This window comes from Leptodactylus fuscus, chromosome 1 (genome assembly GCF_031893055.1).
Source record: "Leptodactylus fuscus isolate aLepFus1 chromosome 1, aLepFus1.hap2, whole genome shotgun sequence".
In the NCBI taxonomy this organism is placed as follows: domain Eukaryota; kingdom Metazoa; phylum Chordata; class Amphibia; order Anura; family Leptodactylidae; genus Leptodactylus; species Leptodactylus fuscus.
Genome location: NC_134265.1, coordinates 247,795,536 through 247,811,038, shown reverse-complemented (window position 1 = coordinate 247,811,038; position 15,503 = coordinate 247,795,536). Strand labels below are relative to the sequence as shown.

Here is a 15,503-nt window from a genome sequence, read left to right as displayed (position 1 = left end):
CCTCTCCTCCCTGATATATCTTGCAGTTTCCTGTCCTGTGACCCCCATACAGCAGACTGTTGGCCCCACACAGTATAATATCCTGCCCAGAGCCCACTCTCTCCACAGTATAATGCTTCACAGTGGTTCCACACAGTATAATTTACTCCCCAGAGGCTCCCTCAGTATAGTGCTCCACAGCAAACCCACACATTAAAATATAATATACTCCCGGAGCCCCATCCCCCCACAGCATAATGCTCCACAATGGCTCCACACAGTATAATATACTCCCTGAGTCCCCCACACCCCTACAGTATGATGCTCCATGTTTACCCCAAGCCGTATAATATGCTGCCCTGAGGGTCCCCCAGTATAATGCACCACAGTGACCCTAGACAGTATAATATATTTCCAAGAGCCTTGAATTGCTTCAGGCAAACCCCTCAAAATTTGTTTTCTTTCAGTGTTATTATGGGGTCTCTTCAGTTATATTCACCTTGCCTTGATTGGTCGAATGCTGTACACTGTATAGCATTCGGCCAATCAACGCTGGTCAATGCATTCCTATGAGAAAAAGTCAGCTCCCGCATAACTGCAAGCTGCCAGCTCTCCCGACTAGCAAATAAGAGCCTGCTGCAGAACCAGCATTGATTGGCCGACTGCTATACACTGTATAACATTCGGCCAATCAATGCTGGTTCTGAAGGACAAGTAAGTTCATATTAGCGCTTGCCTCCCGTCCGGAAGGAGTCCGCAGGAGGACCCCCCCCCCCCCCGAACGGAATATCAGCGCAACTGCAAGCGCTGTCCAGTTAAAGCGCACGAACCCGTTATAGTCTATGGGGTCCGTGCGCTTTAACTGCACAGCGCTCCTCCTAAACACTCTCCTCCTGCTATTCGTGGACTTGGTGACTCTCCTTTAGTCGAATAGTGGTTTCCTCTGAAACGAGCATTTTTTCCCATAGACTATAATGGGATTCGATCGAGTAGTTGAATATTGAGACTCTACTCGAAATGAATATCGAATCTCAAATATTTCACTACTCACTCATCTCTATGTATTTTGAGTACTGCATTCTGAGCTATTACCTTCTGATAAATAGATATGTAATCTGAAAAATATGTTAGATATCACTTCTGGGATCCTTAACTACCAAGAGAAAGGAGGTTCGGTGACGTCTTTCTCTGTACACCTCAATGGAGAGGTGGAAATACTTGCCCATGGCCCGATTCTATTGAAGTTTATTAGAGTGATGGGGTCTTTCTCCTTCTCTCTGTAGCTTCTATTCTATTCTTTCACATCTTTCTTGCTTTCTCTGTCCATCTTTCTCATACAATTAGGCTAATTAGGCTAGGCGACCTCTGACTGTTAATAGCTGATATATTGGCAGAGAATGTGACTAACCTTGAGTGACTTGGCGTCAGGTTTTGTCTCACTAAGGCATAACTCATATATTTTTTTCTGGCACCATTCTTTAGCATTCTGTGCCTGCCTTTAATAGTTGTGCTTCACAATAAGTTTCTTTCAGTGAAATTGCTGCTAATTCTCTATTGCTAGCTATACAGACTTCAATTACATAGCAATTTTATCACAATATAATGTTCCTGCAATTGATGAATAACACTGGATCTGTGAATGAAAGATAAGCTTCCTTTTCATGTATTCAGGGAAAGGAATTGCCACCAGGAGTGTTTAAGGAAAACACAGCTTCTAACAGCTACATGCCAATTCAAGAAAAATTTACACAAAACTTTTTTTTCCCACAGCATATCCATTTGGAAAACTCCCAGTGGTAGAAATTGATGGGACGGTTTACTATCAAAGCCTTGCCATTGGAAGGTACCTAGCCAAAAAAGCAGGTAATGTAAATTACTATATGTACACATAAGTTGGTTAGATGTCCTACAGGACTAAGAAGCAGCACTCAGAGGATGTAGGGTTTGAAGGACCCTCTGCCATGTAAGAAGACGTCAAGATTATCAATGCACGTAAAAGGTGAGAACTAGAGATGGGCGAACCTCACAAGATTTGGTTTTGTTTGGAGTCAGTGATCGGGACGAACAAATTTGATACGAAACAAAGTATAAATTGGACTAGAATACTCTAATTTCTATCTCTCTAAGGCAAACATAGCCAAAAACTATGTCACATCTCTTCAGAGGCCATGGGGAGGTGCAAAACTTAAAAAAAAAAATGTAGTCACCTTCAGTTACCTCTCTCGGGACTCCTTGAGGCGCCAGGCACTTTCCTTGAGATGTTTGGCTCTCTTATGTGACATCATTGGCCCGAGTCCTGTGATTTGGCCACCAAATCATGGCACGCCATGACGTCACCACTGAGGCCCAACCACAGGCCTCGTTGCAGAACCAAGGCCAATGAGGTCACACAAGAGAGCCCTAACACTGTGAGGAGGCCCATGAGAGGTAACTGAAGGTGAATATAAGTAATTTTTTTTTTGTCACCTCCCCTGGGTGACCTATTATATTCTGAGGTCTGAAGAGATCTTAATGTATAATGCAGTGGCCATTTTAGTTCTTCCGAGATGAATTTCCATTTGTTTGGATTTCATAAAATTCTGAACAATTTGGAATATTTGCAATGAATCTGGCCAATTCGCCCATCTCTAGTGAGGATTCCTGTTACAGATTTTGCATTGCAGTATATGAGTTTCAAGTCACTCCTCTGGTGTCATATTGTGAATTTTGTCTGTGTCCTTTACAAAAAAAAAACAACAACAAAAAACATAAAGTGGAAAGAATTAAATATGACCTTAAAATGACAAAAGTCCAAATACAGCACTAAAGTCTAGCACAGTGTAAAAAAAAGGGAAGGTGACAAGAGTTCCACAGAGATTTCAGCACTTTAACATCTTTACTTATGTATTAAAAGACACTGATGGAAAAATCTCTTTCTAATGGAGAGATAAGAGTCTGAAAAAACTTGACATTTTATGAGTAATGGAAGTGATTAAAGATTTAGGTACATTAGAGGTCAAAAACTCACTTTGTTGTGACTAAATGTTTAGCAGGAAATATACAGTACATGATCAGAGCATAGCACTACTGTTTGGAGGTTTTAAGGATATTTTGGTCAACTTTCACATTTATTATATTGCAGTGTATTATGGCTTTGACATTGACTATAAAAAAGACTACACATGCAGCAGAAGAGTTGGTGACTTAAGACACAAAAACACACCCAGCTTTAAAGCATAAACCACTACAGCATAGTCATTTCTCATTTTTGTGTTTTTAACTTTTTACTTCCTGCCTTTCAAAAGCCATAATTTTCCATTTGCATAATCATTTGAGGGCTTGTTTTTTCCAAAACAAATTGCACTTCAAAATGGTACCTTTTAATATTCTATAAAGTGCAGTGGGAAACTGGAAAACATCAGAATGGGAAGGAATTGAAAAAAAATGCTATACTGTCATTTTCAAATTTTTTTAAGAAAAAAAAGTTTCTTTGAGTCACCATATTCTGATACGCTGACTCTTTTTTATAATTCAGTGTACAGAGCAGCGCGTAACTAGCAAAGACTGGACTCCATAGCAAACTTTTGACTTGGGACCCCTCCATGGCATTGCACCCCCTTTCCTGGCCCCTACACAGTATAGCACCTCATTTTCACACACTATAATGCCCCCAAAGTGTCCATCAGACAGTATAATATCCCATACTGGCCCCTCCACACAGTATAATGTCTCATAGTGGTCCCTGCACACAGTATAATGTCTAATAATGGCCCTTGAACACAATATTATGTCCCAACAGTTTTCTTTGCAAATGTTGCAAAAATTTCGGGTTATGCAGAACTCACAATTTTGGTGGTACATGACCCACCACCCAGAGTATAATGATCAGAGGCTCAGCGAAAGTGTAAAACATAAAAACCAGTGGTACTCACCTCTCCTGCACTCCAGAACGACTCCATGCTGTTTTCGGCCATCTTCAATGACATCACAGACGTGTGCTATGTGTCATTATCCGTTGTGATGTCAGTCTGACCCTCATGATGTCACTACAGAGGCCAGAAGACAGTGGAGAATTGCATTGGAGCCCCGGAAAGTGAGTAAAACTGGTTTTTATGTTCACTTACCTTCCCTGGGTTTCCAATCATTACATTTTGGGGTCTGAGGAGACCCCAGAGTATAATAATAGCAGTATTAGTTGGGGTTTGCTCAACAAATACTTTTGCCGTGGTACTCTACCCTTATTTACCGGTCCCCACTCCTGCTCACAGCTTTCTTTGCTTCCCCTGCTTGCCTCAAGCAACATGATATGGGATGCACCGGCCCCCTGGAGGGCAGAGGGGGAAGAAGAGGCAGCAGTGAGCAGGAATGGAGAAAAGGGATTGGTGGGCTAATAGGGCCCCCTAGGAGCTACTACAGATGCTACGGTGATACTTAGGCCACTGGTACAGAACTGTGTAAGGTGTCTTTTTTTTTTTTTTTTTTTTATGTAGATTGTGAGCCCCACATAGAGCTCACAATGTACACTTTTTTTTCCCTATCAGTATGTCTTTGGAATATGGGATGGAAATCCATGCAAACACGGGGAGAACATACAAACTCCTTGCAGATGGTTTTCTGCCCTTGGCAGGATTTTGAACACCAGGACTCCAGCGCTGCAAGGCTGCAGTGCTAACCACTGAGCCACCATGTGGCCCCTAGGTGTCTTTTTTTGGAGTGGCAATATGTAGTTTTTATTCATAGCATTTTGGGGAATGTATGCTGTTTTGGTGATTTATGTTTATGATGTTTATGATGGTTTTATATTTTAATAGTTCAGGTATTTTCAGACTGTGGGATGCCTATTGTGTTTTCATTTATTTACATTTATGTATATATTTATGCATATATTGTGAAAGAGTGTGAATTGAACTTTTTAAAATATTTTTTAAAAACATTTTTAGGGCTAGTTCACACGTGAGTGTAAGGGGAGGTTTTTGACAGCGGATTTCGCGTCCAAAACCTCCCCTTATAATGGTGGTCTATGGAGACCGCCGGGCTTCTGTTCTCCGCTAGCGGCGAGCTGCTGCTAGCGGAGAAAAGAAGCGACATGCTCTTTCTTCAGGCGGAAGCCGCGCGGGCTGCGCCGCACGGTTTCCGCCCGGCTGCAGCACCCTCCATGTTGGCTCATTCATTTGAGCCGACAGCGGAGGTGAAAGCTGCGACCGCGATGGTCGCGGCGGGCGGGTTTTAACAAGAGAGAGACGCGGCTCGCCGCGTCTCTCTCTGTGTCAAAACCCGCGCGGGCAGTTCACGTGTGAACTAGCCCTTAACATACTTTGATTGCATCTAGAATATTTTTTTGGTGCCCAACAGACAAAAATTGACAATTCTTTGCACAGTTTTTTAGATTTTTTATCCCATGATGTTTACTGTGTAGGGAACATAACATTACACAACTACAGCATTACACAGCAATACTCTATGTCTGATATACATTTACATTTTTTTTAAATTATTGTTAGTAAACATTGTGGGGAAGGGGATTTTTTTTATTATTATTATTGTATGTGTGTTTGGTTTTTTTTCCCCTTGGAGACTTTGGGCTAATTTACACAGGGCAATAGGGGGCAGATTTTGGCACAGAATCCACGTCATAATCCGCCCTCTCACAATGGTGGTCTATGGAGACAGCTAGAAACGACCTACCTTTTCTTCAGGCGGAATCCATGGCTGAATAAGCCGTGGCATCCACCTCGCAGCTGCACGCTCCGGTCTAAGCCCATTCATTTGGGCCTAATCCGGAGCGGAAAGCCGGGACAGGATGCTGTGCGGAATTGCGCGTGAACCAACCTTTCAGTCACTTACATAATACATTGCACTACATAGTGCAATGTATTATACTGCCAGTCATATTCTGACAAACAGTTTATAAAATAATTAGATGCAACTAATGCAGAAAGGCAATTTTGCATAAACAGGGTGTTCCCTAAAAAAACTGATCTAAACTAATAGCTCAGAAAGAACAATGGGTGCTTTATACATTATCAAACATGGGCTGCTTATTGGTGGAACAGTCAGCAGGTCCGCGCTTGTACAGTCCACTTTTTGATCAAAGGTTAAAGAGTGTACGTCACCAGGGTCGGACTGACCCACCGGGGAACTGGTGAATGCCCCCGGTGGGCCCGAGCCTTGACTGAAAGTTTTCATTTTACCAATGAAGATGCATTCGTCGGGGCCCGATTGGCACCTGACCAATGCATTTGCTTCAACACACAGGGGCCCTGATTAGCTGATGCTGAAGCTGTACATATCGGAGGACAGCATGTGCATCTTCAGCATCAGCTAATGGCTTCTTCCTTCACTTATCTGCAGCTGCTTTGCTGCTTTCCTATGAAGTCTCGTCCCTGCTGCCCAGACTTTCTCCCTCCCCCTCACAGTGAGTCGTCTCTCACATCCTTGCATGTGGGGAAGACAGGAGCCTTCTACTGCAAGGTTTCACTGCTGGAATATGTGAGTAAATTCTTTTGGTAAAATATGTATCCTACTAATATTATAAGTGTGAAAGTTTGTGTGTTTGGATGTTTGTGAGTTTGGATGTTTGTTCCTCAATCACGCTAAAACGCCTGGACGGATTTGCGTGCAATTTTCCACATACATAGTTTTCCCTTAGGATTGAGTCACAGGCTACTTTTGGTGCCACTAAACAACATGGCTTCCTAGCAGGAGACTCACAAAAGCAGGACTCCTAGCCCCAGCTATAGACTCACACACACTGCCTGGCATTTCCTGCCTCAACCTGCCTGCACACTCCTTACTGTCACCTCAGGAGTAGCCTTCACTCTACTCACTCACATTTACATATAGCTTTCCACTCACATTTACATATAGCTTTCCACTATATAACACATCACATTGTCTGTATCACTACATACACAATACAACACATCACATTGTCTGTATCACTACATACACAATACAACACATCACATTGTCTGTATGACGACATACACAATACAACACATCACATTGTCTGTCTCACTACATACACAATACAATACATCACATTGTCTGTATCACTACATACACAATACAACACATCACATTGTCTGTATGACGACATACACAATACAACACATCACATTGTATGACGACATACACAATACAACACATCACATTGTATGACGACATACACAATACAACACATCACATTGTCTGTATGACGACATACACAATACAACACATCACATTGTCTGTATGACGACATACACAATACAACACATCACATTGTCTGTATGACGACATACACAATACAACACATCACATTGTCTGTATGACGACATACACAATACAACACATCACATTGTCTGTATGACGACATACACAATACAACACATCACATTGTCTGTATGACGACATACACAATACAACACATCACATTGTCTGTATCACGACATACACAATACAACACATCACATTGTCTGTATCACGACATACACAATACAACACATCACATTGTCTGTATCACGACATACACAATACAACACATCACATTGTCTGTATCACGACATACACAATACAACACATCACATTGTCTGTATCACGACATACACAATACAACACATCACATTGTCTGTATCACGACATACACAATACAACACATCACATTGTCTGTGTCACGACATACACAAAAAAAACCCACATCACATTGTCTGTATCACTACATACACAATATAACACATCACATCACATTTGCTAGCCCACCAAACTTTTTAAAGCACTTTTACAGTTTCACACGTCTGTGTCCGCCCAATTCTCAAATCACCGCAGACGAAGTCGCGGGTAAAAGCTAGTGTTTAATATGTATAGATGTGTACATTTGTGTAAAGTATGTGTCTTGTATACTGTGTGAGTACTGTATGTTTGTATACAGGTATGTGTGAGTATATACAGTATGCTATAATAATGTGTATGTGTGAGTGTATGTATATATGTGAGTATATATAGTATTCATACATTCATATAAGTATATACATGACATATATGGCATATGAATGTATATAAATGTATATGTGTGAGTATATATGGTATATGTATAAGCAGTGGCGTAACTAGGAATGGCGGGGCCCCGTGGCAAACTTTTGACATGGGCCCCCCCCTTCCTGACCGACACCGAAGACCTCAACCGACCGACCCCCCCCCCCCCCCTGCAAGCTCTATTATGTCCCATAGTGGCCCCTGCACACAGTACTATACCCCATTGTGGCTCCTGCACACAGTATTATACCCCATTGTGGCCCCTGCACATGGGATTATGCCCGATAATGAACACCCATAAACAATTATTATACTCTGGGGTATTTTCAGACCCCAGAGTATAATAATCGGAGACCGTGGGGAGATACAGACATAAAAAAAAAGTTACTTACCTGTCTCCGGCTCCGCTGCAGTCTTTGGTTGTGTTCGCCATCTTTAATAACACACTGATGTCACATGACATTTCATACCCTCCCTCCATCTGCCCCCAGTTTCATGCACCCTTCATCTCTACCCACATTTTCATGTCCTCCCCTCCATCTCTGCCCCTAGGTTACTGTTGCTCCTCACCACAAATACATACACACTCACACATATACACTCACACACAATTACACACAGACACTCTCCATCCTGCATCTCCCTTCCCCCTCCCCTTCACTACCTCGCAGCAGATTTCTCCTTCTCTTTCCAGGACTGTACGGGCTATAGACACGCCCACCCAGTCATGTGACGGATGACGTCACACAAGGTCCTTCCAGCTTTCCCTTGCTCTTATCGCAGTTAAAACAGTTTGTCTGTGATAAGAGCGGGGGTAGCAGAGGTAGCTGTCGCCAGGCCCCTAATGTCCCGGGCCCTGTGGCAGCTGCCTCTGCTGCTATGGTGGTAGTTATGCCACTGCGCTGATCATTATACTCGGGGGTCTGCAAAGACCCCTGAGTATAATGATAGTGTTTGTGGAGCCCGCGGTGTCACTTGCCGATCCCGGCCCAGCCAGGATCAGCAAGTGAATGGGGCCCGTAACGGACTATTTAAAAAAAAAAAAAAAACGCAGCGGTAGCGGCTGTCACCGGGCCTCCTAATGGCCCGGGCCCTGTGGCAGCTGCTACTGCTGCTACCACGGTAGTTACGCCCCTGTGTATAAGGCCTGGTTCACATCTATGTTCAGTAATCCATTCGGGGAGTCCGCATGGGAACCCCACCATCCCCCCAGATGGACTACTGATCGCATTAGCAAGCGTTGTGCAGTGAAAGCACACGGACCCCATAGACTATAATGGGGTCCGTGTGCTTTCCGCGTGGTGTCTGTACGAGTCATGTGGACAGGAAAGTAGATCATGAAGTACTTTTCTGTCCACATGTTCCCTGCGGACACCACACGGAAAGCACATGGACCCCATTATAGTGCTTTCACTGCACACCGCTTGCTAATGCGTTCGGTAGTCTGTTTGGGGGGGGTTCCCATAAACCCTTATAAAACACTCAATTTGTAACCCCACCCATAAAACTTAACTCTATATGGTAAGCTTTGTTTCTTAAATTCTTATGTCTTTGTATTCAATAAACATTATACAACTGATATAAGCAATATAAAAACAAAATGAATGTTTTTTGATGAGTTAGGATACTGAGACATGTTGTTATAAATAATGTTTATTGAATACAAAGACATAAGAATTTGAGAAACAAAGCTTACCATATAGAGTTAAGTTTTATGGGTGGGGTTACAAATTGAGTGTTTTATAATGGTGTAGAGTCGAAACCAACAGTGAGCCATGACGAAGGAACATAGAAAGATCCGAAACGCGTAGCCAACTATCTCTGTACGCATTTGTTATTACCTTCGGGTATCCTGTGATTCTTTTAATGGATAAATAAAAGTTATTTTTTACCTACTGGAGATGCTGGATTTTCCTATTTTTGTTGCTGATTTCACAAGCGGATTAAAGTCCATCTACATCCGGGCAGCCCAGGAACAGGCTCTTGTGATTACAGGGTGAGCTGGACTTGTATCTTTTTTTGTTATACAGCCTCAAAATCCTGACCAAAAAACCCTGTGTGAACTTACCCTAAAGGAAACAAAGTCCTCAGAGGAAATCTCTGTGGAGTTTCTGCAATAAGCGCTGCATGAAAAACTGATGTGTTGCCGCTGGGCTTTTTCCTGCAGCGCTTTTTGCTACTGCTTTAGCCTAAGGCAGAGTTCACATGGAGTTATTTGGCCAGGAATCCGCCTCAAAATCAGCTTCCAAAAAAAGCCTCCCAATAGAACCAGGTCATGTTTTTAGAAGTACTCGCATTTTAGAGTTTGTGGCTATTCCACATCTTTTTTTCCTGCAATGTGTGGATGAGGTAAAATTGATTACATTTCATTTACTGATTCTGTAAACCACAATTTTTTTTTCTGTAGTAGCCAAAGATGTGTTTCTGCAATGTGGGGTTTCAGGTATTTATGGCCTATCCTGAGCATAGGCCATAAAAAAGATTAAACCTGGACAACCTCTTTAATATGGCCCACACAGTTTAACGTCCCCTTTCTGCACAGGATGTCGGCCCCATCACTGCTCCCACACAATATAATGGCCCTGTCACTAGTCCCCATACATTATGGGGGACCAGTGAAGAGGCCATAAAAAATTTGACCCAGACAACCCCTAAAAACAGGTTGTCTATAAACTGGAGTAGTCACTGTGGTGGCTGCCAGGGAGATGTAAATAAAATAAATAAAAAAGTATACTCACCTGTCCCCAGAACCCCGTTGTCCCTGGCATATGTCTGTTCAGTCTCATGGCTTCATTTTTGGAAATCCTGTACCTAATTGGTCTCAGTGGTCACATGAGGTGCAGGACTGCCAGCAAGAAGGTGCCAGCACGAAACCGAATGGACACTGGCGGGACACAACGGAGAACTGGGGACAGATGAGTATTCTTTTTTATTTATTTGGGGGTTTTTTTACACCTCCCGCCCAGCACATGAGTTGCTCCAACTCTTGGACAACCACTTTAAAGGATTTATCCATGTTTCTAATATTGGTGGCTTTCCTTAGGATGGACCATCAATATTACATCTGTGATGATACAACAGCCAGGACCTCTGTAGATCAGCTTGCAGATGGCAGTGGCAGATCCAGGTTTTGCACTTTTATGTTGACTCTGCCCATTCACATTCATTTTTCATGTGATTCCACACAGTATAATCCTCCTACAGTCACCCGTAAATTATATGTCCCCCCTCCATCTCTTCCCATTTTCATATGCACCCTTCATCTACCCCTAGTTTCATGTCCCCCCCTCTATCTCTGTCCCCAGTTTCATGCCATTCTCCCCCTTTATCTGCCCACAGTTTCATGTCCCCCCCGTCTCTGCCCCAGTGTCATGCCGTTCTCCTCCCTTCATCTGCCCCAATGTCATGCCATTCTCCCCCCCTTCATCTGCCCCAGTGTCATGCCATTCTCCCCCCTTCATCTGCCCGTGTCATGCCATCCCCCCTTCATCTGCCCCAGTATCATGCCATTCTCCCCCCTTCATCTGCCCCAGTGTCATGCCGTTCTCTCCCCCTTCATTTGCCCCCAGTGTCATGCCGTTCTCGCCCCTTCATCTGCCCCAGTGTCATGCTGTTCTCCCCCCTCCATCCACCCCAGTGTCATGCTATTCTCCCCCCTTCATCTGCCTGTGTCATGCCGTTCTCCCCCCCTTCATTTGCCACAGTGTCATGCTGTTCTCTCCCCCTTCATCTGCCCCAGTGTCATGCCGTTCTCCTCCCCTTCATCTGCCCCAATGTCATACTGTTCTCCCCCCCTTCATCTGCCCCAGTGTCATGCTGTTCTCCCCCCCTCCATCTGCCCTAGTGTCATGCCGTTCTCCCCCCTCCATCTGCCCCAGTGTCATGCCGTTCTCCCCCCCTCCATCTGCCCTAGTGTGATGCCGTTCTCCCCCCCTTCCATCTGCCCCAGTGTCATGCTGTTCTCCCCCCCTCCATCTGCCCCAGTGTCATGCTGTTCTCCCCCCCTCCATCTGCCCCAGTGTCATGCCGTTCTCCCCCCTTCATCTGCCCCAGTGTCATGCTGTTCTCCCCCCTCTATCTGCCCCAGTGTCATGCTGTTCTCCCCCCCTCCATCTGCCCCAGTGTCATGCTGTTCTCCCCCCCTCCATCTGCCCCAGTGTCATGCTGTTCTCCCCCCTTCATCTGCCCAGTGCAGGGGTGAACCAGCTCCTTTCGCCGCCCGAGGCAAACAACAGAAAGCCCCCCCCCCCCCCGGGAGGAGAGGGCGGAGCGGAGGGGGTGTGGTAGAGAGAATGGGGCGGGACGAAGGGGGCGGGGCTGGGCGGTGTTCGCAGGGAGAGGACCTGCTCTCTGCGTGAGGGGAGGCCGCTGGAGCAGCGCTGCTCCAGCGACCTCCCCAATCCACAGCTTGTCCTGGACTGGCTTAGGTAAGCAAAAATGCCACCCTCCTTGGGGCCCTGGCATAGCGCCGCCTGAAGCGGTCGCTTCAGGTCGCCTCATGGGAGGTGCGGCGCTGGCCCAGTGTCATGCTGTTCTCCCCCCTTCATTTGCCCCAGTGTCATGCTGTTCTCCCCCTTCATCTGCCCCAGTGTCATACTGTTCTCTCCCCCTCCATCTGCTCCAGCGTCATACTGTTCTCACACACACTCACCTTTCCTCGTTCCCCCGCAGCTCTCTCCTCTCTCTCCCTCATACACATATTGTAGGCGCGATGTGACGTCATCACATTGCGACTACAAATGGCGGAGCTCAGCGTTAAAACAGGAGCTGAGCTGTGACAGCTCCTGCTTTAAACGCCTATGTATTCAGCTCATCGGCGTCCGTAGGACGCCGATGAGTTGAAATCGGGACATGCTGACCCAGGACCGGCTCCAGGTTTTTATGGGCCCTTGGGCGACAGAGCCTCAGTGGGCCCCCTTGTAAAGGAGGCGGGGGGAGTCGAGACACTGTGCGTCGCAGATGAAGCGAGTGACGTCATGCAGGAGTGTGGCGTCACTAACGCCATACCTCCCAATTTTTAAAGAGCAGAAAGAGGGGTAAAATGTGCGTTCCTCCGACACTCCTCTCTCTTACTCCAGTCACATACGCGATGCAGGAGCTGTGACCTCAGCTCCTGTTTAGCTGCGGCCCGGCTTGCGTGTGTTAGCGTGATGTGATGACGTCATCGCGCCTACACACGCAAGCCAGGCCAGAGCTTTAAAGCAGGAGCTAATCTCACAGCTCCTGCTTTAATTGCGATTCAGCTCATCGGCGGACGGACGCCGATGAGCTGAAATCGTGACAGGCAAGTGCCGGGGGGCCCCCAGAGGCTCTGTGGGCCCCGGCACTTGCCCGACTATGCCGAGCTGACCGGGACCGGACCATTTTGTTAGGGCGGGGCCCCGGGCGGTTGCCCGGCTCGCCCGGCCCTGGATCCGCCCCTGGCACATGGTATAGTGGGTGAGTAGAATGGCTCCCGACACGTTATTACCTTTAGCTGTCATGTCTCGGTACCGCTGATCTGCGGGGTCCTGAGGGTGGGCCCTAGACATCCCAGTCCGACCCTGTAAGTCACCTACACCAACGCCCTCTTTAAACTTATTTAATAGAAAAAAATTTGAACTCTACTAAGTTTTTCCTGCTCTAAAATTTACAATGGCAATTGTAGTTCTTTATGTGCAATAGGAGCTGAAATAATTGTAAGGGTATTTTCACACATTGGAAAAGGCAGTGCATCGGCATCCCGCTCCTGATTAGGCCCAAATGAATGGACGCCATGGCTGACTCAGTCGCGGAATCCGCGGGAAGATAGGGCATGATACTTCTTTTTCCAGCTAGCTGAAAAAAATTGCTACGGGGGAAAAAAGTGAGAGACTTCCATTGAAATGAATGGGAGGCCTTTTTGAAGTGGATTCTGCGTAGAAATCCACCTGCAAAAAACTCTGTGTGAACATACTCTAAGCCCTCAATCTCCTAGTGATTTGGGAAATTCAGTGATGCACCAATAAATAGCCCATGCTCTATAATGAATAAAGCGCCTATCATTTACATGAATCAGGCAGTTATTTCTGAGCTATTATCTTGGATCTCTTTTTTTTAAGGAGATACCATGTATATGAAGAAAACCCATTCATTTTCAGATATTGTTTGTACAATTCTATTAGAAAAGGAGAAAAAAGATTGCATTTTTTTTTAAACTTTTGTTTGGTTTGTTTGGTATCTCTAATAGATCTGTATTCCTTGCGGTTATATTTAAAAACAAATTACTACAATGTAAACAAATGCCAGTAAAAGTCTGATTTTATTTGTATTCATAACCTATGGCTTTGTTCCATAGGTTTGACAGGGAAGACCGATTTGGATGACCTTCGCATTGATTCGATAATAGACACCATTGATGACTTTGTATCATTGTTCCCATGGAGGGGGGATGAAAAGGTATAGCGGTTGTTTAATGTAGGATTAAAACACCTTTCCCATTAGCTTCCAGTAGAAAAATGTCACTTTTTTTTTTTTTTTTTTTTTTTTGTAAGCAAATGATAAATATAAATTTTATATACCATGAACTAGTGTCTATACAATGAAACGTCAAAATATTATTGTGCAGTAATGTAACCAATTGCAGAAGTTTGGGTTAACACTGCTGCATCTGTATATAATTAGGGCCTCTCTAAGGCTAAGTTCACACAGAGATTTTTGGTTAGGATTTTGAGGCCAGATCGTGATTCAGCCTGAAGACACTCCCTCCTCTGGACTAGGCCCATTCATTGGGCCTAATCCGGAGCGGAGTCTGCGACTGGATCCAGTGAACTAGCATCCAGTCTCAGCTACCCGTTATTTGGTCCAGACCAAAAAACCCTGTGTGAACTTACCCTCAGAGTTGTCTCAACTCTTCCCATTGAAAACACACATGGTCAGCTGAGCTAAATGTGTTTGCTTAAAAGGGAGTCAGAACAAATAGCTGTCAGCTGAAAGAGAACAGACTGGGATCTAAGTGCTCGCTATGTCTGGCAGTCCCATATAAACTGAAAGGACTGGCTGCTTTATCTGTAAGGAGCATGCAGGACCCCTCCTGATGATCAGTGGGGGTCCTAGTGCTCAGACCAACAGCAGTAAGAAATAACTTGCAGCAATCAGAATAACCTATAAAATGTTCTGTTGTAAGAACAGTACGGTTAGGAATAGAACTTTGATCCACTATTTTGTAGTTTTGTTTTAGCAAATATGATCAGATTTCTCCTCCAAACCCATAGTGCAAGAAACATATTTTCCCTTATTCAACCTACAAAACACAATATTGCTAATAATTTTCTCATGTGGCTCTTTGCTATTTATTAAATATATATTATTAAAATGGAGACATACTGAAAAGTTTGCATTTCTCTAGGAAAAGAAGGCATACATAGATGAAAATGGTTGTACCCTTTTGTCTGGCTTGGAGAAGGAATTGGGAGACCATAAGTGGTTTGCTGGTGAATATGTAAGTATACTTTACCGTTATCATATAGAGTAAGTAGATAACATAAAAGATGCATACTGAAATATGTAATAAG

The 15,503-nt window shown here is 44.6% G+C and overlaps 1 protein-coding gene across 2 annotated transcripts in view; it reads left to right on the top strand.

Moving 5' to 3' along the window:
• Window positions 1–15,503, top strand: part of HPGDS (hematopoietic prostaglandin D synthase) — a 63,433-nt gene that overhangs the window by 43,230 nt on the left and 4,700 nt on the right. For both annotated transcript variants that reach the window (XM_075265209.1, XM_075265200.1), the window contains exons 3-5: window positions 1,750–1,842; window positions 14,288–14,388; window positions 15,338–15,430. In XM_075265209.1, coding sequence (XP_075121310.1) covers window positions 1,750–1,842; window positions 14,288–14,388; window positions 15,338–15,430 — 287 coding nt within the window. The remainder of the gene's footprint in view (window positions 1–1,749; window positions 1,843–14,287; window positions 14,389–15,337; window positions 15,431–15,503) is intronic.